Source organism: Pseudochaenichthys georgianus, chromosome 10 (genome assembly GCF_902827115.2).
Source record: "Pseudochaenichthys georgianus chromosome 10, fPseGeo1.2, whole genome shotgun sequence".
Classification (NCBI taxonomy): Eukaryota; Metazoa; Chordata; class Actinopteri; order Perciformes; family Channichthyidae; genus Pseudochaenichthys; species Pseudochaenichthys georgianus.
Genome location: NC_047512.1, coordinates 21,644,611 through 21,666,596, shown reverse-complemented (window position 1 = coordinate 21,666,596; position 21,986 = coordinate 21,644,611). Strand labels below are relative to the sequence as shown.

The window sequence follows — 21,986 nt, the reverse complement described above, 5'->3', positions numbered from 1 at the left end:
ATCATCCTGCAATTTTCAAAGATTGGTGTTATACATTAGACAAAAAATAACCCACGGTCACCTTGAGAGGGAACCATTGGAAACACGTTACAGCGTCAAACAACCGGACCGCTCTGTGGCGCTGATACTCTCATTAAAGGCAACCTCGCTATTTCACGTGTCAAAATATCCCCCAAATTCAATTTCATCAATATTTTTTGTTTGACAATGCTATATAGCAACTTTTTAAATCAGTGTACATGTGCTTTATAAAGATGGTCGTGTTGATGACAGTCGAACAATAATGAGAATATCTTTAAGAGTCAAACACCCAGATGTTATTTGTTCAAAGCTCTTAAACATCTTAAATATCAATGTTTTTACTCTTACTCTTAACAGTCCTTACTGTGAGTTTTGCAGATGGTTACTACTCACCCAAAAGATCAATTAAAGACGAAATGAAAATAATTCAGAAAAAAAGCGTACAGGTATCTCAGTTATAAGAATATACTTAAAAGACTAAACTCTAATGTTTGAGGATAACTCGTACTACACAACACTATGTTGATTTAAAACGATCATTCAACCAACCCTTCTAAGTTGGTCTCTTTCTTGCACAAAGCGTCACTGTTCCCCAGTCATATATACATCACATCACAGTCGCCATCGGTGCGCAATTATACTTTTCATTCAAGTGACACGAGAAAATGGCGAACGAACGGCTACTGACGCTGAATGAATTTTGATTTCAAGTATCAAGCTGAGCTCATCTCATGTCATGTGTTTTTCTACTTATTTTTGAACAAATATTAGGTCAGATTTGATTTAGCATTTTAGAAAAGTATAGGAGACATTATTAGTTTAACAATTATTTCAAGCATATCTGTTTACAAAAACATTTTAAATCCATACAAAACATTTAAAATGTATTTAGAGCTTATTGTGCCTCATGTTAAGCACATAGCCGTTAAATAAGCAAGAGGTGGCGCTGTTTCTCTAAAATAAATTAGGACACAAACGTGAATGTGAATGACAGTGAATCGCTGTCATCAGGGCAGACCGTGAAACAACCGGAGAGCTGTGGTGTTGAACCTCCAATCCGAAAACGCGATTTTCCTTTTTCATACCGAAACAAATCTTTGGATTACCTCTACATGAACATGTTTGCGATGAAAGCCTTGATTGCAAACTGCAATATCAACGGAAAGGGACATTAAATCGCTAAAGGTGCAGTGATACTGCACGCAACAATGGGCTCCTTTTTAAAAATGCAGTCTTGCAGAAGGTACGTGCTGCTTGTTGTTTTTCTTTCTTTCGCTGGTAACATATCGACCTCAGAGACTCATTATTCAATACCAGAAGAAATGAAGGAAGGATCCGTGGTCGCTAACATTGCTACCGATCTCAGCCTAGATGTTAAGACACTGAATCAGAGGAAGATGCGTCTTGACATTATTGCAAATAAGAAATATCTGGATGTGAACAAAGAGACTGGAGAACTGTATATCGTTGAGAAGATTGACAGAGAAACTATTTGCAATACAAAATCATCAGCGTCTTGTTATCTCAAACTGGAGGTTATACTAGAAAATCCACTACGAATTTTTAATATAGAAGTCGAAATTCTGGATATGAACGACAACGCCCCGCAATTTCGGAGAGACACCATACATTTAGACATTTCTGAAGCAACGCCGAAAGGAGAGAGGTTCTCTCTCAGCAATGCAGTTGATTCTGATGTTGGAAGCAATTCAGTGAAAACCTACCATCTTAGCGAAAGTGAACATTTTAATATTGAAGTTCAGACTGGAAGAGATGGATCGAAATTTGCAGAATTAATCTTAAAAAATAGTTTAGACCGAGAGCAGCAGGCTGTGCATAATTTAATTCTCACAGCTGTAGATGGAGGCACACCTGCACGTTCTGGCACTGCAAGTATTATTGTGCATGTTTCCGACATGAATGACAACACTCCTACTTTTGACAAAATTAACTACAATATTAAAATAATGGAAAACTCTCCCATAGGAAGTCTGGTTGTTCATCTTAATGCAACAGACCAAGACGAGGGTTCAAATTCTGATATAACATACTCCTACAGTTTATATACATCAGAGAAAACGCAGGAAACATTTAATCTGAATCCTTCCTCTGGTGAAATTACTGTTAAAGGAATGTTAAATTATGAGGACTTCAGGATTTATGATATGGAAGTTATAGCAACTGATAAAGGAGTTAATAGTTTATCAGGACAATGCACTGTAAACATTCTGGTTGAAGACATGAATGACAACCACCCAGAAATATCTATTAAATCCTTTCTGAGTCCAGTCAATGAAAACATAGAATTGGACACAGTGATAGCAGTGGTGAGTGTCAGTGATAAAGACTCAGGGGACAATGGAGTGGTTGATCTTCACATTCCTGATAACATGCCTTTCAAACTGAGGGAGTCCTCTGATAACTATTATGAATTAGTGGTGTCAGAGCCGTTAGACCGTGAGAGGGTCCCTGAATATGACATCACTTTCACTGTGACAGACAGAGGCTCTCCTCCTTTGTCTGACAATGAGACCATGACCTTAGAGCTGCTGGATGTTAATGACAATGTGCCACAGTTCCCTCAGTCATTTTATACTATACGTGTGGAGGAGAATAACACTCCTGGAGCCCTGATCAGTTCCCCAACTGCGTTTGACCCTGACCTCCATGAAAACCAGTATCTAGTTTATTTCATCCTAGAGAGGGAGATAGCCAACACCTCCATGTCCATGCTGTTCTCCATCAACCCAGAGAACGGGAATCTTTACGCACTAAAAACTTTTGACTATGAGATCGAGAAGGAGTTTCTCTTCCACATCGAGGCCAGGGACTCTGGCTCTCCTCCTCTCAGCAGTAACGTGACGGTGCACATCATCATTGTGGACCAGAACGACAACGCTCCGGTTATTGTGTCTCCGTGGCGCGCACACGGCTCGGTGGTGGAGGAAAAGATCCCCAGATACACCGATAAAGGCTCTCTGGTTTCTAAAGTGATAGCCTTGGACACAGACTCGGTGCACAACTCCCGGATCACCTACCAGTTCCTGCAGGTGACTGACGCCACCTTGTTCAGTCTGGACCAATACAACGGAGAGATCCGGACCATGAGGATGTTCAGCTACAGAGACCCGCGCCACCAGAGACTGGTTGTCGTTGCCAAGGACAACGGGCAGCCTGCCCTCTCTGCTACAGTCACCATCAAGCTGTCCACAGTGGAGACTGCCGTGAAGGCCTACTCTGACATGACCGAGGTGCCTCTGGAATATGACATCTTCTCAGACCTCAACCTGTACCTGGTCATCGGTCTGGGCTCCGTGTCATTTCTCCTGCTGATCACCATACTGGTCACCATCGTGATCAAGTGTCAGAAACCCAAGCCCAGCAAAGTGGCTCCTCCCTGCAGGAACAGTGTGATCAGTGAGGGGAACTCCAGCATCGCAGACTCCACTCTGGTCTCCAACGACGCCTACTGGTACAGTATGTTTCTAGCAGAGACCAGGAAAGGAAAGATGGTGGTCAGACAGCCTGTGCCCAAGGGCTCCAGATACATCGTGTCCAGTTTACCACGAGGCACTGGACTCACAGACACTAGTGGATCAGCAGCCTCCACTCTGCAGGTATGGAAACACCTCAATTAAACATAGCTATACAAAAGTATGGTCCTTTTGCAAACTACATTATGTGTTTTGCCCACAGCTCTCCACACTCGTAACAATTAAATGATGTCATTGTTTAATAGGTGTGTATAAAAACACGTCTACCATTGTTGGTAAAAGGTTACTTGCAGATATAATTGAAGTGTTCCTACAAGTATTTGCTTCTTGTAACGTTAGATAAAGTATATCATTAGATATTTGCAATATTTGCCCCTTCCACATCAGGGTTTCTTGCACATTGTACTTAGATTTGGCTCAAGGTGGACAGGCAACAACAAAACAATTGATTGCGCTCTCTGTGGAAGCATGACATAAACACCAAACTAATTATAATGACATTTAAATAAAAAAACAAAAATAAAAACAAGAGTAAAGCAAAATACAGTATCTCAACATACTTCAATGATTTCAGCAACACCAATCTGCGTGTAAGTGTGACACGAAGGAAATAATAGTGGCGTAATTCGAACCAATAGTTTATTGTGTTTTATTAACGTTATTAAATACATATATTAAAGATCCGTTTTATTAAAGACGGTTCAACAGAAAAAGCAAAACTACAGTTAATGCTCACACGTTCCTAGAATAAAGCTTAAAACACGAAATACTGTAAACACGTTCAAAGTATTTTATCACACATTTTGAATTAATATTTGATTGGAAATGTATGATAGTCAACGAAATGTGGACACTACACATTTTCTCCAAGGTTTAAAACCTCATGAAGGACTATTCATGTCGCTGCTCTCCACAAAAAAAGGATATCATTTACGAGGAGGTCCTTCATGATATCATCGTTCTCACGAGAGTTCATTCGAGGCTTGGCAGTCAGACATATTTCACAAAAATCTCTGCCATTAGGCCTACCAGCAGCATTCTCAAACGCTTTCTTAAAACCAACATTTATTTTCGTCACGAGAAAAAGACAACGGATATCACTTTGAAGGTTTAATACGGATTATGTTCAATGGCTCTTCTAATTCATCAGTATTCCTGCACAGGGTACGTTTTCGTATTTCTCTGTCTTTCTGCCATAATGCACACGGTGTCCCCCGTGACCCATTATTCTGTTCCCGAAGAAATGGAAGAAGGCTCAGTCGTTGCTAATTTAGCAATTGATCTCGGATTAGACGTGAAGACTCTGAATAAAAGGAAAATGCGCGTAGATCTCGTAGGAAATAAAAAGTATATCGACATCAACAAAGACACAGGAGAGCTGTTCATGCAGGAGAGGATCGACAGAGAGGTTTTATGCCCCTTGAAGACAACAACGTGCTTTCTCAGATTAGACGCTACGATTGAAAACCCGATACGAATGTTTAACATTGAAGTGGAAATCACGGACATTAACGACAACGCTCCTCATTTCCGACGGGGAACGATGCATTTGGACATATCTGAATCAAGCCCTGTTGGAGAGAGATTCTCATTGAACAATGCTGCAGACCCGGATGTTGGAACAAATTCTGTGAACAATTACCATCTGAGCTCAAGTGAACATTTCTCCATTGAAATTCAGACCGGGAGAGACGGGACAAAGTTTGCGGATTTGATTTTGAAAAAAGCATTAGATAGGGAGCAGCAGGCTGTGCATAATCTTATTCTCACTGCTGTGGACGGTGGAGTGCCCACGCGCACAGGTACAGCCAGCATCATTGTTCGTGTGCTTGATGTGAACGACAACGCCCCGTCATTTGATAAAGACAAATACATCATAGATGTGATGGAGAATTCCCCCATTGGCAGTCTAGTAATACAATTAAACGCTACTGATTTAGACGAAGGGTCAAATTCTGATATTATTTATTCATATAGTTTATATACATCAGAGAGAACACAACAGGTGTTTAACTTAAATCCAGAAAATGGTGAAATCAGAGTGAAAGAGATGATAAATTACGAAGATTGTATACTTTATGAAATGGAAGTTATAGCCAGTGATAAGGGGCCTAACTCCTTAACTGGACAGTGTAAACTGACAATGCAGGTGGCAGACATGAATGACAATCATCCAGAAATATCCATCAAGTCTTTTCAAAGTCCAATTAAAGAAAACATAGAATTAGACACAGTGATAGCAGTGGTGAGTGTCAGTGATAAAGACTCAGGGGACAATGGAGTGGTTGATCTTCACATTCCTGATAACATGCCTTTCAAACTGAGGGAGTCCTCTGATAACTATTATGAATTAGTGGTGTCAGAGCCGTTAGACCGTGAGAGGGTCCCTGAATATGACATCACTTTCACTGTGACAGACAGAGGCTCTCCTCCTTTGTCTGACAATGAGACCATGACCTTAGAGCTGCTGGATGTTAATGACAATGTGCCACAGTTCCCTCAGTCATTTTATACTATACGTGTGGAGGAGAATAACGCTCCTGGAGCCCTGCTCAGTTCCCCAACTGCGTTTGACCCTGACCTCCATGAAAACCAGTATCTAGTTTATTTCATCCTAGAGAGGGAGATAGCCAACACCTCCATGTCCATGCTGTTCTCCATCAACCCAGAGAACGGGAATCTTTACGCACTAAAAACTTTTGACTATGAGATCGAGAAGGAGTTTCTCTTCCACATCGAGGCCAGGGACTCTGGCTCTCCTCCTCTCAGCAGTAACGTGACGGTGCATATCATCATTGTGGACCAGAACGACAACGCTCCGGTTATTGTGTCTCCGTGGCGCGCACACGGCTCGGTGGTGGAGGAAAAGATCCCCAGATCCACCGATAAAGGCTCTCTGGTTTCTAAAGTGATAGCCTTGGACACAGACTCGGTGCACAACTCCCGGATCACCTACCAGTTCCTGCAGGTGACTGACGCCACCTTGTTCAGTCTGGACCAATACAACGGAGAGATCCGGACCATGAGGATGTTCAGCTACAGAGACCCGCGCCACCAGAGACTGGTTGTCGTTGCCAAGGACAACGGGCAGCCTGCCCTCTCTGCTACAGTCACCATCAAACTGTCCACAGTGGAGACTGCCGTGAAGGCCTACTCTGACATGACCGAGGTGCCTCTGGAATATGACATCTTCTCAGACCTCAACCTGTACCTGGTCATCGGTCTGGGCTCCGTGTCATTTCTCCTGCTGATCACCATACTGGTCACCATCGTGATCAAGTGTCAGAAACCCAAGCCCAGCAAAGCGGCTCCTCCCTGCAGGAACAGTGTGATCAGTGAGGGGAACTCCAGCATCGCAGACTCCACTCTGGTCTCCAACGACGCCTACTGGTACAGTATGTTTCTAGCAGAGACCAGGAAAGGAAAGATGGTGGTCAGACAGCCTGTGCCCAAGGGCTCCAGATACATCGTGTCCAGTTTACCACGAGGCACTGGACTCACAGACACTAGTGGATCAGCAGCCTCCACCTTGCAGGTATGATCATAGTTATAACTTGTCTCTACAATCTTCTGTTCGTATTAACGTAGCGTGCCATGTAACATTGTAGAAGGTTTTAAATATATCGTTATCAAAACAAAGTTGACAAACAAAAAAACAACATAATTATATTTAACAATATCTGCAGCCGTCTCTCATGTTGAGCTCACCTTTAAACCTTGATCCATGCTTTTTAAGCATCCTCATTACATCATCCTGCAATTTTCAAAGATTGGTGTTATACATTAGACAAAAAATAACCCACGGTCACCTTGAGAGGGAACCATTGGAAACACGTTACAGCGTCAAACAACCGGACCGCTCTGTGGCGCTGATACTCTCATTAAAGGCAACCTCGCTGTTTCACGTGTCAAAATATCCCCCAAATTCAAGATTCCTCAATAGTTTGGGATTGAAAACGTTATATAGCAAGTTTGTAAATCAGTGTAGATGTGCTTTATAAAGACGGTCGTGTGGGTGACAGCAAAACAATAATGAGAGTATCTTTAAGAGTCAAACACCCAGATGTTATTTGTTCAAAGCTCTTAAACATCTTCAATCTCAATGTTTTTACTCTGATTCTTAGCATTCATTACTCAGGGTTTTGCAGATGGTTACTACTCACCCAACAGAGCAATTAAAGACGAAATGAAATAATTCCATGAAAAAAACATACAGGTATCTTATACATACTTAAAAGACTAAACTCTAATGTTTGAGGATAACTCGTACTACACACCACTAGGTTGATTTAAAATGATCATTCAACAAACCCTGCTAAGTTGGTCTCTTTTGTGCACAAAGCGTCACTGTTCCCCAGTCATGTATACTCTTGTGACATCAGTCGGCATCCGTGCTTAATTATACTTTTCATTCAAGTGATACGAGAAAATGGCGAACGAAAGGGTACTGGTGCTGAATTAATTTACATTTTAAGGATCAAGGTGAGCTCAAATGGATACGTCATATGTTTTTCTATTTATTTTGTACCAATATCAACTGAAAATTGATTTAGCATTTTAGAAAAGTATAGGAGACATCGTTATTATTTAACAATTATTTCCAGCTTATCTGCTTAAAAAAACGTTTTAAATCCATACAAAACATTTAAAATGTATGTATTGCTTAATGTGCCTCATGTTAAACACATAGCCGTTAAAAAAGCAAAAGGTGGCGCTGTTTCTCTAAAATAAATTATTACACAAACGCCATGACAGTGAATCAGGGCAGATCGTGAAACAACCGGAGAGCTGTGGTGCTGAAACCCCACTCCAGAAACGCGATTTTCCTTTTTCATACCGAAAAATCAATCTTTGGATTACCTCTACATGAACATGTTTGGGATGAAAGCCATGGTTGCAAACTGCAATATCAACGGAAAGGGACATTAAATCGCTAAAGGTGCAGTGATACTGCACGCAACAATGGGGTCCTTTTTAAAAATGCAGTCTTGCAGAAGGTACGTGCTGCTTGTTGTTTTTCTTTCTTTCGTTCCTAACATATCGACTTCAGTGACTCATTATTCAATACCGGAGGAAATGAAGGAAGGATCAGTTGTAGCTAACATTGCTACCGATCTCAGCCTGGATGTTAAGACTTTGAATCAGAGAAAGATGCGTCTTGACATTATTGCAAATAAGAAATATCTGGAAGTGAACAAAGAGACTGGAGAACTGTATATCGTTGAGAAGATTGACAGAGAATACATGTGTCTTGCAAAGTCGTCTTGTTATCTCAAACTGGAGGTTATACTAGAAAATCCACTACGAATCTTTAATATAGAAGTAGAAATTCTGGATATGAACGACAACGCCCCGCAATTTCGGAGAGAGGCCATACATTTAGACATTTCTGAAGCAACGCCGAAAGGAGAGAGATTCTCTCTCAGTAATGCAGTTGATCCTGATGTTGGAAGCAATTCAGTGAAAACCTACCATCTTAGCGAAAGTGAACATTTTAATATTGAAGTTCAGACTGGAAGAGATGGATCGAAATTTGCAGAATTAATCTTAAAAAATAGTTTAGACCGAGAGCATCAGGCTGTGCATAATTTAATTCTCACAGCTGTAGATGGAGGCACACCTGCACGTTCTGGCACTGCAAGTATTATTGTGCATGTTTCCGACATGAATGACAACACTCCTACTTTTGACAAAATAAATTACAGCATCAAAATAATAGAAAACTCTCCCATAGGAAGTCTGGTTGTTCATCTTAATGCAACAGACCAAGACGAGGGTTCAAATTCTGATATAACATACTCCTACAGTTTATATACATCAGAGAAAACGCAGGAAACATTTAATCTGAATCCTTCCTCTGGTGAAATTACTGTTAAAGGAATGTTAAATTATGAGGACTTCAGGATTTATGATATGGAAGTTATAGCAACTGATAAAGGAGTTAATAGTTTATCAGGACAATGCACTGTAAACATTCTGGTTGAAGACATGAATGACAACCACCCAGAAATATCTATTAAATCCTTTCTGAGTCCAGTCAATGAAAACATAGAATTGGACACAGTGATAGCAGTGGTGAGTGTCAGTGATAAAGACTCAGGGGACAATGGAGTGGTTGATCTTCACATTCCTGATAACATGCCTTTCAAACTGAGGGAGTCCTCTGATAACTATTATGAATTAGTGGTGTCAGAGCCGTTGGACCGTGAGAGGGTCCCTGAATATGACATCACTTTCACTGTGACAGACAGAGGCTCTCCTCCTTTGTCTGACAATGAGACCATGACCTTAGAGCTGCTGGATGTTAATGACAATGTGCCACAGTTCCCTCAGTCATTTTATACTATACGTGTGGAGGAGAATAACGCTCCTGGAGCCCTGCTCAGTTCCCCAACTGCGTTTGACCCTGACCTCCATGAAAACCAGTATCTAGTTTATTTCATCCTAGAGAGGGAGATAGCCAACACCTCCATGTCCATGCTGTTCTCCATCAACCCAGAGAACGGGAATCTTTACGCACTAAAAACTTTTGACTACGAGATCGAGAAGGAGTTTCTCTTCCACATCGAGGCCAGGGACTCTGGCTCTCCTCCTCTCAGCAGTAACGTGACGGTGCACATCATCATTGTGGACCAGAACGACAACGCTCCGGTTATTGTGTCTCCGTGGCGCGCACACGGCTCGGTGGTGGAGGAAAAGATCCCCAGATCCACCGATAAAGGCTCTCTGGTTTCTAAAGTGATAGCCTTGGACACAGACTCGGTGCACAACTCCCGGATCACCTACCAGTTCCTGCAGGTGACTGACGCCACCTTGTTCAGTCTGGACCAATACAACGGAGAGATCCGGACCATGAGGATGTTCAGCTACAGAGACCCGCGCCACCAGAGACTGGTTGTCGTTGCCAAGGACAACGGGCAGCCTGCCCTCTCTGCTACAGTCACCATCAAGCTGTCCACAGTGGAGACTGCTGTGAAGGCCTACTCTGACATGACCGAGGTGCCTCTGGAATATGACATCTTCTCAGACCTCAACCTGTACCTGGTCATCGGTCTGGGCTCCGTGTCATTTCTCCTGCTGATCACCATACTGGTCACCATCGTGATCAAGTGTCAGAAACCCAAGCCCAGCAAAGTTGCTCCTCCCTGCAGGAACAGTGTGATCAGTGAGGGGAACTCCAGCATCGCAGACTCCACTCTGGTCTCCAACGACGCCTACTGGTACAGTATGTTTCTAGCAGAGACCAGGAAAGGAAAGATGGTGGTCAGACAGCCTGTGCCCAAGGGCTCCAGATACATCGTGTCCAGTTTACCACGAGGCACTGGACTCACAGACACTAGTGGATCAGCAGCCTCCACTCTGCAGGTATGGAAACACCTCAATTAAACATAGCTATACAAAAGTATGGTCCTTTTGCAAACTACATTATGTGTTTTGCCCACAGCTCTCCACACTCGTAACAATTAAATGATGTCATTGTTTAATAGGTGTGTATAAAAACACGTCTACCATTGTTGGTAAAAGGTTACTTGCAGATATAATTGAAGTGTTCCTACAAGTATTTGCTTCTTGTAACGTTAGATAAAGTATATCATTAGATATTTGCAATATTTGCCCCTTCCACATCAGGGTTTCTTGCACATTGTACTTAGATTTGGCTCAAGGTGGACAGGCAACAACAAAACAATTGATTGCGCTCTCTGTGGAAGCATGACATAAACACCAAACTAATTATAATGACATTTAAATAAAAAAAACAAAAATAAAAACAAGAGTAAAGCAAAATACAGTATCTCAACATACTTCAATGATTTCAGCAACACCAATCTGCGTGTAAGTGTGACATGAAGGAAATAATAGTGGCGTAATTCGAACCAATAGTTTATTGTGTTTTATTAACGTTATTAAATACATATATTAAAGATCCGTTTTATTAAAGACGGTTCAACAGAAAAAGCAAAACTACAGTTAATGCTCACACGTTCCTAGAATAAAGCTTAAAACACGAAATACTGTAAACACGTTCAAAGTATTTTATCACACATTTTGAATTAATATTTGATTGGAAATGTATGATAGTCAACGAAATGTGGACACTACACATTTTCTCCAAGGTTTAAAACCTCATGAAGGACTATTCATGTCGCTGCTCTCCACAAAAAAAGGATATAATTTACGAGGAGGTCCTTCATGATATCATCGTTCTCACGAGAGTTCATTCGAGGCTTGGCAGTCAGACATATTTCACAAAAATCTCTGCCATTAGGCCTACCAGCAGCATTCTCAAACGCTTTCTTAAAACCAACATTTATTTTCGTCACGAGAAAAAGACAACGGATATCACTTTGAAGGTTTAATACGGATTATGTTCAATGGCTCTTCTAATTCATCAGTATTCCTGCACAGGGTACGTTTTCGTATTTCTCTGTCTTTCTGCCATAATGCACACGGTGTCCCCCGTGACCCATTATTCTGTTCCCGAAGAAATGGAAGAAGGCTCAGTCGTTGCTAATTTAGCAATTGATCTCGGATTAGACGTGAAGACTCTGAATAATAGGAACATGCGGGTAGATCTCGTAGGAAACAAAAAGTATATCGACATCAACAAAGACACAGGAGAGCTGTTCATGCAGGAGAGGATCGACAGAGAGCTTTTATGCCCATTAAAGACAACTACAACGTGCTTTCTCAGGTTAGACGCTACGATTGAAAATCCGATACGAATGTTTAACATTGAGGTGGAAATCACGGACATTAACGACAACGCTCCTCATTTCCGACGGGGAACGATGCATTTGGACATATCTGAATCAAGCCCTGTTGGAGAGAGATTCTCATTGAACAATGCTGCAGACCCGGATGTTGGAACAAATTCTGTGAACAATTACCATCTGAGCTCAAGTGAACATTTCTCCATCGAAATTACGACCGGGAGAGACGGGTCAAAGTTTGCGGATTTGATTTTGAAAAAAGCATTAGATAGAGAACAGCATGCTGTTCATAATCTTATTCTCACTGCTGTGGACGGTGGAGTGCCCACGCGCACAGGTACAGCCAGCATCATTGTTCGCGTGCTTGATGTGAACGACAACGCCCCGTTATTTGATAAAGACAAATACATCATAGATGTGATGGAGAATTCCCCCATTGGCAGTCTAGTAATACAATTAAACGCTACTGATTTAGACGAAGGGTCAAATTCTGATATTATTTATTCGTATAGTTTATATACATCAGAGAGAACACAACAGGTGTTTAACTTAAATCCAGAAAATGGTGAAATCAGAGTGAAAGAGATGATAAATTACGAAGATTTTATACTTTATGAAATGGAAGTTATAGCCAGTGATAAGGGGCCTAACTCCTTAACTGGACAGTGTAAACTGACAATGCAGGTGACAGACATGAATGACAATCATCCAGAAATATCCATCAAGTCTTTTCAAAGTCCAATTAAAGAAAACATAGAATTAGACACAGTGATAGCAGTGGTGAGTGTCAGTGATAAAGACTCAGGGGACAATGGAGTGGTTGATCTTCACATTCCTGATAACATGCCTTTCAAACTGAGGGAGTCCTCTGATAACTATTATGAATTAGTGGTGTCAGAGCCGTTGGACCGTGAGAGGGTCCCTGAATATGACATCACTTTCACTGTGACAGACAGAGGCTCTCCTCCTTTGTCTGACAATGAGACCATGACGTTAGAGCTGCTGGATGTTAATGACAATGTGCCACAGTTCCCTCAGTCATTTTATACTATACGTGTGGAGGAGAATAACGCTCCTGGAGCCCTGCTCAGTTCCCCAACTGCGTTTGACCCTGACCTCCATGAAAACCAGTATCTAGTTTATTTCATCCTAGAGAGGGAGATAGCCAACACCTCCATGTCCATGCTGTTCTCCATCAACCCAGAGAACGGGAATCTTTACGCACTAAAAACTTTTGACTATGAGATCGAGAAGGAGTTTCTCTTCCACATCGAGGCCAGAGACTCTGGCTCTCCTCCTCTCAGCAGTAACGTGACGGTGCACATCATCATTGTGGACCAGAACGACAACGCTCCGGTTATTGTGTCTCCGTGGCGCGCACACGGCTCGGTGGTGGAGGAAAAGATCCCCAGATCCACCGATAAAGGCTCTCTGGTTTCTAAAGTGATAGCCTTGGACACAGACTCGGTGCACAACTCCCGGATCACCTACCAGTTCCTGCAGGTGACTGACGCCACCTTGTTCAGTCTGGACCAATACAACGGAGAGATCCGGACCATGAGGATGTTCAGCTACAGAGACCCGCGCCACCAGAGACTGGTTGTCGTTGCCAAGGACAACGGGCAGCCTGCCCTCTCTGCTACAGTCACCATCAAGCTGTCCACAGTGGAGACTGCTGTGAAGGCCTACTCTGACATGACCGAGGTGCCTCTGGAATATGACATCTTCTCAGACCTCAACCTGTACCTGGTCATCGGTCTGGGCTCCGTGTCATTTCTCCTGCTGATCACCATACTGGTCACCATCGTGATCAAGTGTCAGAAACCCAAGCCCAGCAAAGCGGCTCCTCCCTGCAGGAACAGTGTGATCAGTGAGGGGAACTCCAGCATCGCAGACTCCACTCTGGTCTCCAACGACGCCTACTGGTACAGTATGTTTCTAGCAGAGACCAGGAAAGGAAAGATGGTGGTCAGACAGCCTGTGCCCAAGGGCTCCAGATACATCGTGTCCAGTTTACCACGAGGCACTGGACTCACAGACACTAGTGGATCAGCAGCCTCCACTCTGCAGGTATGGGAAACACACCTATTCAACATCTGTTACACATGTTTTCTACTGAACATCCTGCAAGGCCAATAATAAGTGACGATTGCAGTATTTTTAAATCAGCGCTGAATACTTTTTGTTGTCTCTTCACTTTCTTTAAGTTACAACGCCTAAAATGTACTTGACATTGCAAGCAAAAATGTAATTGTGCCCATGTTAAGTATTTTGACTTGCTGGCATAACCTTCGCTCCCCCAATTTGCATGGAGAAAGGAAAAGGTCAGAAAAGGTCAAATCTAGAGCAACACTTGTAAAGAACAACTTTACTGTGAGACCAACATGTTCTGGCTTGTGACCCTCATCAGGATCAGTAGCTCGTTTCTACGGAAACCTTTATACAGTTTTATTTGGTCTAACAAGCAATTTGATAAATCGTGTATACCCTCCGCTTCTAAAAAGGTTTTTCCCTAATACCCTCTAAACTAATTTGTTAAGTGTTGTGAGGGCATTTAGTGAACCAGATATCATTTGTAATGCTTTAGGCCTACACACAAACACACAATGCTTTCTGATACCCCATATCAGCAGTCATAAAACATGTGAATTATGATGAATTACAAGTGTCATATTGATGCTCCGGACTAGTTATAAACTACAGGTTCACTTAGGGGGCTTAGAATACATTCTGACTACCTAAAGACACATCAACCATCAAGACTAATAAGCACTCAAAGGTATGATATTTCATGCAGTGTCATCGTTTTATATGTTTACGTAAAGTGTAATGCATTTAAAATAATCAATGCTGTATCATAAGTGATAATAAGGAAGAACACTAAAATGCAGGGAATCTTAAAGCACCAATGGCGGCTGAAGTGCATCTGAAGGTCGACTTGCTCTGTTTGAAATCATGATAATAGTAATTTAAAAAATAAAACTCTTGTCGAGTGAGTGAGTGAGTGAGAGAGAGAGAGAGAGCGAGTGAGTGAGAGAGTGAGTAAGAGAGTGAGTGAGTGAGTGAGTGAGTGAGAGAGAGAGAGTGAGGGGCTGTAATGTGTCAGCTATTAAAGTTATGTCATTCAGTTTTTGATGATTAGTAACAACACAGAAACTTACTGTTTTCATCCTGAAGTGTAAATTAAACTTGACAAAATGTATTTTGTCTTTTTCTTGTCTAATATATCAACCATATTATACCTCAAGGTTCAATTCAAAGTATGTTCATTTTCTGTGTGATTCTCTGCATTTTGGTGTCTTAAATTATAAAGATGCATGCAGCCAGTGGTGGAATGTAACTAATTACATTTACTAAAGTATACTTAAGTTTAAGTTACTTGTACTTTACTTGAGTATTTTCATTTTATGCTATTTTATACTTTTAGTCCAGCACATGTTGTAAGCAAATGTTGTACTCCACTACATTTAGTTTACAGATTTAGTGACTAGTTACTTTGCTGATTGAGATGATAAAATATAAATCGACTTATACATTATCATATACGATTATAGCGTGAGCTACCCAGTAGTATTAACAGTATTTCAAATAAACCCCACCTGTACCATAGTGAACACATTAATGCATCAATAAATATAATACAACAATTTAAAAATAAATAGTGCTTAAACAACTCATTCTGCATAATGAACACTTTTACTTTTGGTTTCTACATTTATTTTGATGCTAATACTTTTGTACTTTTACACAAGTACAATTTTAAATGCAGGACTTTAACTAATAAGTGTTTTGTTTTTGTGCAGTGTACTATTGCTACGTTTACTTTAGTAAATAATGTGATACTTCTTCCACCTCTGCATGCAGTATGGATTCTTCTAAATGATCTTTATCGACAGTGTTATTTTATTTTACAATGTCAGCCTGGATATCTCTGCATACATTAAGTATTTGGAATACAGATTAAAGTACATATGGGGTACACAGATATTGTATTAAATAAAAGCAACTGTCTTTAGCAATAATTGTAAACACATTTGACGAAAAACAAAAAGCAACACATTTATTGAGTTATCCAAGTAGAGAATAAACAACAGCTTGAAGTAGTTGTTTCTTTTTTAGAAGCACATCTCTCACCCAGGGAATACAACTTTCAGAACTCAAAGTGAATGCTTCATAACATTTGCAGCTTCTTCAACTCTAATAATTTTCCCACTGTAACTTCTCCTACATTTAACGCATGGTAAAATGTTTGTTTTTTGAAAAATTGCAAAGGCTCACACAAGACTATTTTCTTCGCTGCTCTCCACAAAAACAAACTCGCTGATGAGGTCATGGTTTTCACGATAGTTTATTGGAGGAGGGACACTTTATAACAAGGACGTCACTCGAGGCAGGGAAACATTTTTTAAGAACGTCGTTTCGTTTTTTCGTTCAACGAGAGGACGGTTTATTTAGGTCTCAGAGTATTTCAAGTTAATAACTACGGAATCTGAAATATGGCGGAACAAATCCCACAGTTATTTGGGACGAGGTACGTGTGTGTATTTCTCTTTCTTTCTGCCATGATTGACACCGTGTCTAGCGTCACACATTATTCTGTTCCCGAAGAAATGGAAGAAGGCTCAGTCGTTGCTAATTTAGCAACTGATCTAGGATTACATGTGAAGACGCTAAAGGGAAGGAAAATGCGCGTAGACGTAGTAGGAAATAAAAAGTATATCGACATCAACAAAGACACAGGAGAGCTGTTCATCCTGGAAAGGATTGACAGAGAGCTTTTATGCCCTTTGAAGACATATACATCATGCTTTCTTAAATTGGATGCTACGATTGAAAACCCGATACGAATGTTTAACATTGAGGTGGAAATCACGGACATTAACGACAACGCTCCTCATTTCCGACGGGGAACGATGCATTTGGACATATCTGAATCAAGCCCTGTTGGAGAGAGATTCTCATTGAACAATGCTGCAGACCCGGATGTTGGAACAAATTCTGTGAACAATTACCATCTGAGCTCAAGTGAACATTTTGCTCTGGAAATTCAGACCGGGAGAGACGGGTCAAAGTTTGCGGATTTGATTTTGAAAAAAGCATTAGATAGAGAGCAGCAGGCTGTGCATAATCTTATTCTCACTGCTGTGGACGGTGGAGTGCCCACGCGCACAGGTACAGCCAGCATCATTGTTCGCGTGCTTGATGTGAACGACAACGCCCCGTCATTTGATAAAGACAAATACATCATAGATGTGATGGAAAACTCCCCCATTGGCAGTCTAGTAATACAATTAAACGCTACTGATTTAGACGAAGGGTCAAATTCTGATATTATTTATTCATATAGTTTATATACATCAGAGAGAACACAACAGGTGTTTAACTTAAATCCAGAAAATGGTGAAATCAGAGTGAAAGAGATGATAAATTACGAAGATTTTAAACTTTATGAAATGGAAGTTATAGCCAGTGATAAGGGGCCTAACTCCTTAACTGGACAGTGTAAACTGACAATGCAGGTGGCAGACATGAATGACAATCATCCAGAAATATCCATCAAGTCTTTTCAAAGTCCAATTAAAGAAAACATAGAATTAGACACAGTGATAGCAGTGGTGAGTGTCAGTGATAAAGACTCAGGGGACAATGGAGTGGTTGATCTTCACATTCCTGATAACATGCCTTTCAAACTGAGGGAGTCCTCTGATAACTATTATGAATTAGTGGTGTCAGAGCCGTTAGACCGTGAGAGGGTCCCTGAATATGACATCACTTTCACTGTGACAGACAGAGGCTCTCCTCCTTTGTCTGACAATGAGACCATGACCTTAGAGCTGCTGGATGTTAATGACAATGTGCCACAGTTCCCTCAGTCATTTTATACTATACGTGTGGAGGAGAATAACGCTCCTGGAGCCCTGCTCAGTTCCCCAACTGCGTTTGACCCTGACCTCCATGAAAACCAGTATCTAGTTTATTTCATCCTAGAGAGGGAGATAGCCAACACCTCCATGTCCATGCTGTTCTCCATCAACCCAGAGAACGGGAATCTTTACGCACTAAAAACTTTTGACTATGAGATCGAGAAGGAGTTTCTCTTCCACATCGAGGCCAGAGACTCTGGCTCTCCTCCTCTCAGCAGTAACGTGACTGTGCATATCATCATTGTGGACCAGAACGACAACGCTCCGGTTATTGTGTCTCCGTGGCGCGCACACGGCTCGGTGGTGGAGGAAAAGATCCCCAGATCCACCGATAAAGGCTCTCTGGTTTCTAAAGTGATAGCCTTGGACACAGACTCGGTGCACAACTCCCGGATCACCTACCAGTTCCTGCAGGTGACTGACGCCACCTTGTTCAGTCTGGACCAATACAACGGAGAGATCCGGACCATGAGGATGTTCAGCTACAGAGACCCACGCCACCAGAGACTGGTTGTCGTTGCCAAGGACAACGGGCAGCCTGCCCTCTCTGCTACAGTCACCATCAAGCTGTCCACAGTGGAGACTGCCGTGAAGGCCTACTCTGACATGACCGAGGTGCCTCTGGAATATGACATCTTCTCAGACCTCAACCTGTACCTGGTCATCGGTCTGGGCTCCATGTTATTTCTCCTGATGATCCCCATACTGGTCACCATCATGATCAAGTGTCAGAAACCCAAGCCCAACAAAGCGGCTCCTCCCTGCAGGAACAGTGTGATCAGTGAGGGGAACTCCAGCATCGCAGACTCCACTCTGGTCTCCAACGACGCCTACTGGTACAGTATGTTTCTAGCAGAGACCAGGAAAGGAAAGATGGTGGTCAGACAGCCTGTGCCCAAGGGCTCCAGATACATCGTGTCCAGTTTACCACGAGGCACTGGACTCACAGACACTAGTGGATCAGCAGCCTCCACTCTGCAGGTATGGGAAACACACCTATTCAACATCTGTTACACATGTTTTCTACTGAACATCCTGCAAGGCCAATAATAAGTGACGATTGCAGTATTTTTAAATCAGCGCTGAATACCTTTTGTTGTCTCTTCACTTTCTTTAAGTTACAACGCCTAAAATGTACTTGACATTACAAGCAAAAATGTAATTGTCCCCATGTTAAGTCTTTTGACTTGCTGGCATAACCTTCGCTCCCCCAATTTGCATGGAGAAAGGAAAAGGTCACAAAAGGTCAAATCTAGAGCAACACTTGTAAAGAACAACTTTACTGTGAGACCAACACGTTCTGGCTTGTGACCCTCATCAGGGTCAGTAGCTCGTTTCTACGGAAACCTTTATACAGTTGTATTAGGTCTAATAAGCAATTTGATAAATCGTGAATACCCTCCGCTTATAAAAAGGTTTTTCCCTAATACCCTCTAAACTAATTTGTTGAGTGTTGTGAGGGCATTTAGTGAACCAGATATCATTTGTAATGCTTTAGGCCTACACACAAACACACAATGCTTTCTGATACCCCATATCAGCAGTCATAAAACATGTGAATTATGATGAATTACAAGTGTCATATTGATGTTCCGGACTAGTTATAAACTACAGGTTCACTTAGGGGGCTTAGAATACATTCTGACTACCTATCAACCATCAAGACTAATAAGCACTCAAAGGTATGATATTTCATGCAGTGTCATCGTTTTATATGTTTACGTAAAGTGTAATGCATTTAAAATAATCAATGCTGTATCATAAGTGATAATTAAAGTTAAAGTTAAAGCCTTTTATTGTCACTATACACAAGGTATAACGAGATACAGAGTGCAACTCTGTCCCTGTGTGCAAAAAATATACAAACAAATACATAACACCAAAAAACACAGCAATAGGACATACAATCATACGGGGGAATAAATAGTTAAAAATATTGACATAAAAAAAATAGTATATAAAGTGCATTAAAAGTGTGTGTATGTGTGAGAATGGTTACAGTTATTATTATGTGTGGTGGTTGAGCAGCCTGACGGCCCAGGGGTAGAAACTGTTTTTGAGTCTGTTTGTCCGTGACTTGAAGCTCCTGTATCTCCTCCCAGAAGGCAGGAGAGAGAACAGTCTGTGACCCGGGTGAGAGCTGTCCTTTATGATTTTATTAGCTCTGCTGAGGCAGCGGGAGGTGGAGATGTGTTCCAGAGAGGGCAGGGGGCAGCTGATGGTTTTCTCTGCCATCCTGATCACTCTCTGCAGGGCTTTCTTGTCCGCAGCTGAGCATCCTGCATACCACCCCGAGATGGAGTATGACAGCACGCTCTCGATGGTCGCCCGGTAGAAGGACACCAGCAGCTTCTTGTTAAGTCGGTTTCTCCGAAGCACCCTCAGGAAGTGTAGTCGCTGCTGGGCCTTCTTAACTGCTGCAGTGGTGTGTGCTGTCCAGCTGAGGCTCTCCGAGATGTGAACCCCCAGGAACTTAAAGGAGGAGACCCTCTCCACTCTCTCTCCATTGAGGTGAAGGGGGGCGGGTTCTGGTCGGTGCTTTCTGAAGTCTATGATGATTTCTTTCGTTTTGCTTGTGTTCAGATACAGATTATTTGATGAACACCACTCAGACAGCTTCAGGATCTCGTCTCTGTATGCCGACTCGTCGTCTCCCTTATGTATTTGGCCGACCACAGTGGTGTCATCTGCAAATTTGATAATGGAGTTAGAGGGGTGAATGGGAGAGCAGTCGTGTGTGTAGAGAGTGTAGAGTAGAGGGCTCAGCACGCAGCCCTGCGGGGAGCCAGTGCTGAGGGTGCGGGTGGAGGAGCAAAAAGGGCCTATTTTCACTGTCTGAGGACGGACTGTAAGGAAATTATAAATCCAAGCGTATAAGATGGAAGGGAAACCTAGGCTTGACAGTTTTTCCACTAGTATGTCAGGTATGATGGTGTTAAAAGCTGAGCTAAAATCGACAAACAGCATCCTAATATAGTTGCCTGGGCCTTCTAGGTGGCTCACAGCTGTGTGAAGGACCGTGGCGATGGCATCATCCGTGGATCTGTTGGCTCTATAGGCGAACTGATGAGGGTCGAGGGAGGGTGGGAGGCTGGCTTTGATGTAGTCGGCTATTAGTCTTTCGAAACATTTCATCACCGCCGATGTTAGGGCTATGGGCCTGTAGTCGTTGAGCTCTCTGACTGGTGTCTTTTTGGGGACAGGAATGATGGTAGCCGTCTTCAGACAGGATGGGATGCAAGCTTGTGACAGGGACAGGTTGAATATCCTGGTCAGGACCCCTGAAAGCTGGTCAGCACAAGCTTTGAGTACTTTTCCGAGTACTCCATCGGGTCCTGCGGCTTTTCCAGGATTCACAGACTTCAGCGTCTGCTTCACCTGATGTTCTTTGAGAGTGAGAGGTGGTATGGAGCTGGTAGTTTGCAGGGACAGAGGCATAATAGAAAAGTGGGGGGGTCTGCTAGCCTCAAAGCGGGCAAAGAAGTGGTTTAGTTCCTCTGCAAGGTGGGCGTCAGCTCTAGTAGTGCCAGATGTTTTGCCCTTGTAGTTGGTTAGCTGTTGAAGGCCCTGCCAAACACACCGTGTGTTGTTATGAGCGAGATTCTCCTCCACTTTTCCCTTGTAGTCCTCCTTTGCAGCCTTGATGCCTCTCCTCAGATTCGCCCTTGCCAAGCTGTACTGGGCTGCGTCCCCCGACGTGAAGGCTGTGTCACGGGAACTCAGGAGAGACCGCACCGCTCTTGTCATCCATGGTTTTTGGTTAGGATAGACCCGAATGCGTTTTTCCACAGTTACAATGTCTGTGCAGAACTTGATGTAGGATAAGACAGCCTCTG

The 21,986-nt window shown here is 42.4% G+C and overlaps 5 protein-coding genes across 6 annotated transcripts in view; all 5 read left to right on the top strand.

The window, feature by feature from the left end:
* Nucleotides 1–21,986, top strand: part of LOC117453751 (protocadherin alpha-C2-like) — an 81,690-nt gene that overhangs the window by 10,480 nt on the left and 49,224 nt on the right. Inside the window, exon 1 of one of the 2 annotated variants that reach the window (XM_034092714.2) lies at nt 4,483–7,050. The exons of the other annotated variant lie outside the window; for it this stretch is intronic. Coding sequence (XP_033948605.1) covers nt 4,645–7,050 — 2,406 coding nt within the window. The 5' untranslated portion in view covers nt 4,483–4,644. Of the gene's footprint in view, nt 1–4,482; nt 7,051–21,986 lie in introns of those variants that run through there. 2 annotated transcript variants of the gene reach the window in all.
* LOC117453749 (protocadherin alpha-C2-like) lies at nt 1,037–3,659 on the top strand. Its single transcript, XM_034092711.2, has one exon. It carries the CDS (start codon nt 1,230–1,232, stop codon nt 3,657–3,659), a length of 2,430 nt encoding a protein of 809 aa, XP_033948602.1. The 5' UTR covers nt 1,037–1,229.
* Nucleotides 8,285–10,901, top strand: LOC117453750 (protocadherin alpha-C2-like). The gene has a single exon (XM_034092712.2). It carries the CDS (start codon nt 8,478–8,480, stop codon nt 10,899–10,901), a length of 2,424 nt encoding a protein of 807 aa, XP_033948603.1. The 5' UTR covers nt 8,285–8,477.
* Nucleotides 11,728–14,645, top strand: LOC139434716 (protocadherin alpha-C2-like). The gene is made up of 2 exons (XM_071204695.1): nt 11,728–14,296; nt 14,637–14,645. The coding sequence occupies exons 1-2, from the start codon at nt 11,888–11,890 to the stop codon at nt 14,643–14,645; spliced, it is 2,418 nt and encodes an 805-aa protein (XP_071060796.1). The 5' UTR covers nt 11,728–11,887.
* LOC139434715 (protocadherin alpha-C2-like) lies at nt 16,617–19,480 on the top strand. Its single transcript, XM_071204694.1, has 2 exons — nt 16,617–19,131; nt 19,472–19,480. Exons 1-2 carry the CDS (start codon nt 16,723–16,725, stop codon nt 19,478–19,480), a joined length of 2,418 nt encoding a protein of 805 aa, XP_071060795.1. The 5' UTR covers nt 16,617–16,722.

What these genes read in the sequence shown, in the direction of transcription:
- LOC117453749 (XM_034092711.2), top strand. Translation starts at nt 1,230, where the DNA reads ATGGGCTCCTTTTTAAAAATGCAGTCTTGCAGAAGGTACGTGCTGCTT.
- LOC117453750 (XM_034092712.2), top strand. Translation starts at nt 8,478, where the DNA reads ATGGGGTCCTTTTTAAAAATGCAGTCTTGCAGAAGGTACGTGCTGCTT.
- LOC139434716 (XM_071204695.1), top strand. Translation starts at nt 11,888, where the DNA reads ATGGCTCTTCTAATTCATCAGTATTCCTGCACAGGGTACGTTTTCGTA.
- LOC139434715 (XM_071204694.1), top strand. Translation starts at nt 16,723, where the DNA reads ATGGCGGAACAAATCCCACAGTTATTTGGGACGAGGTACGTGTGTGTA.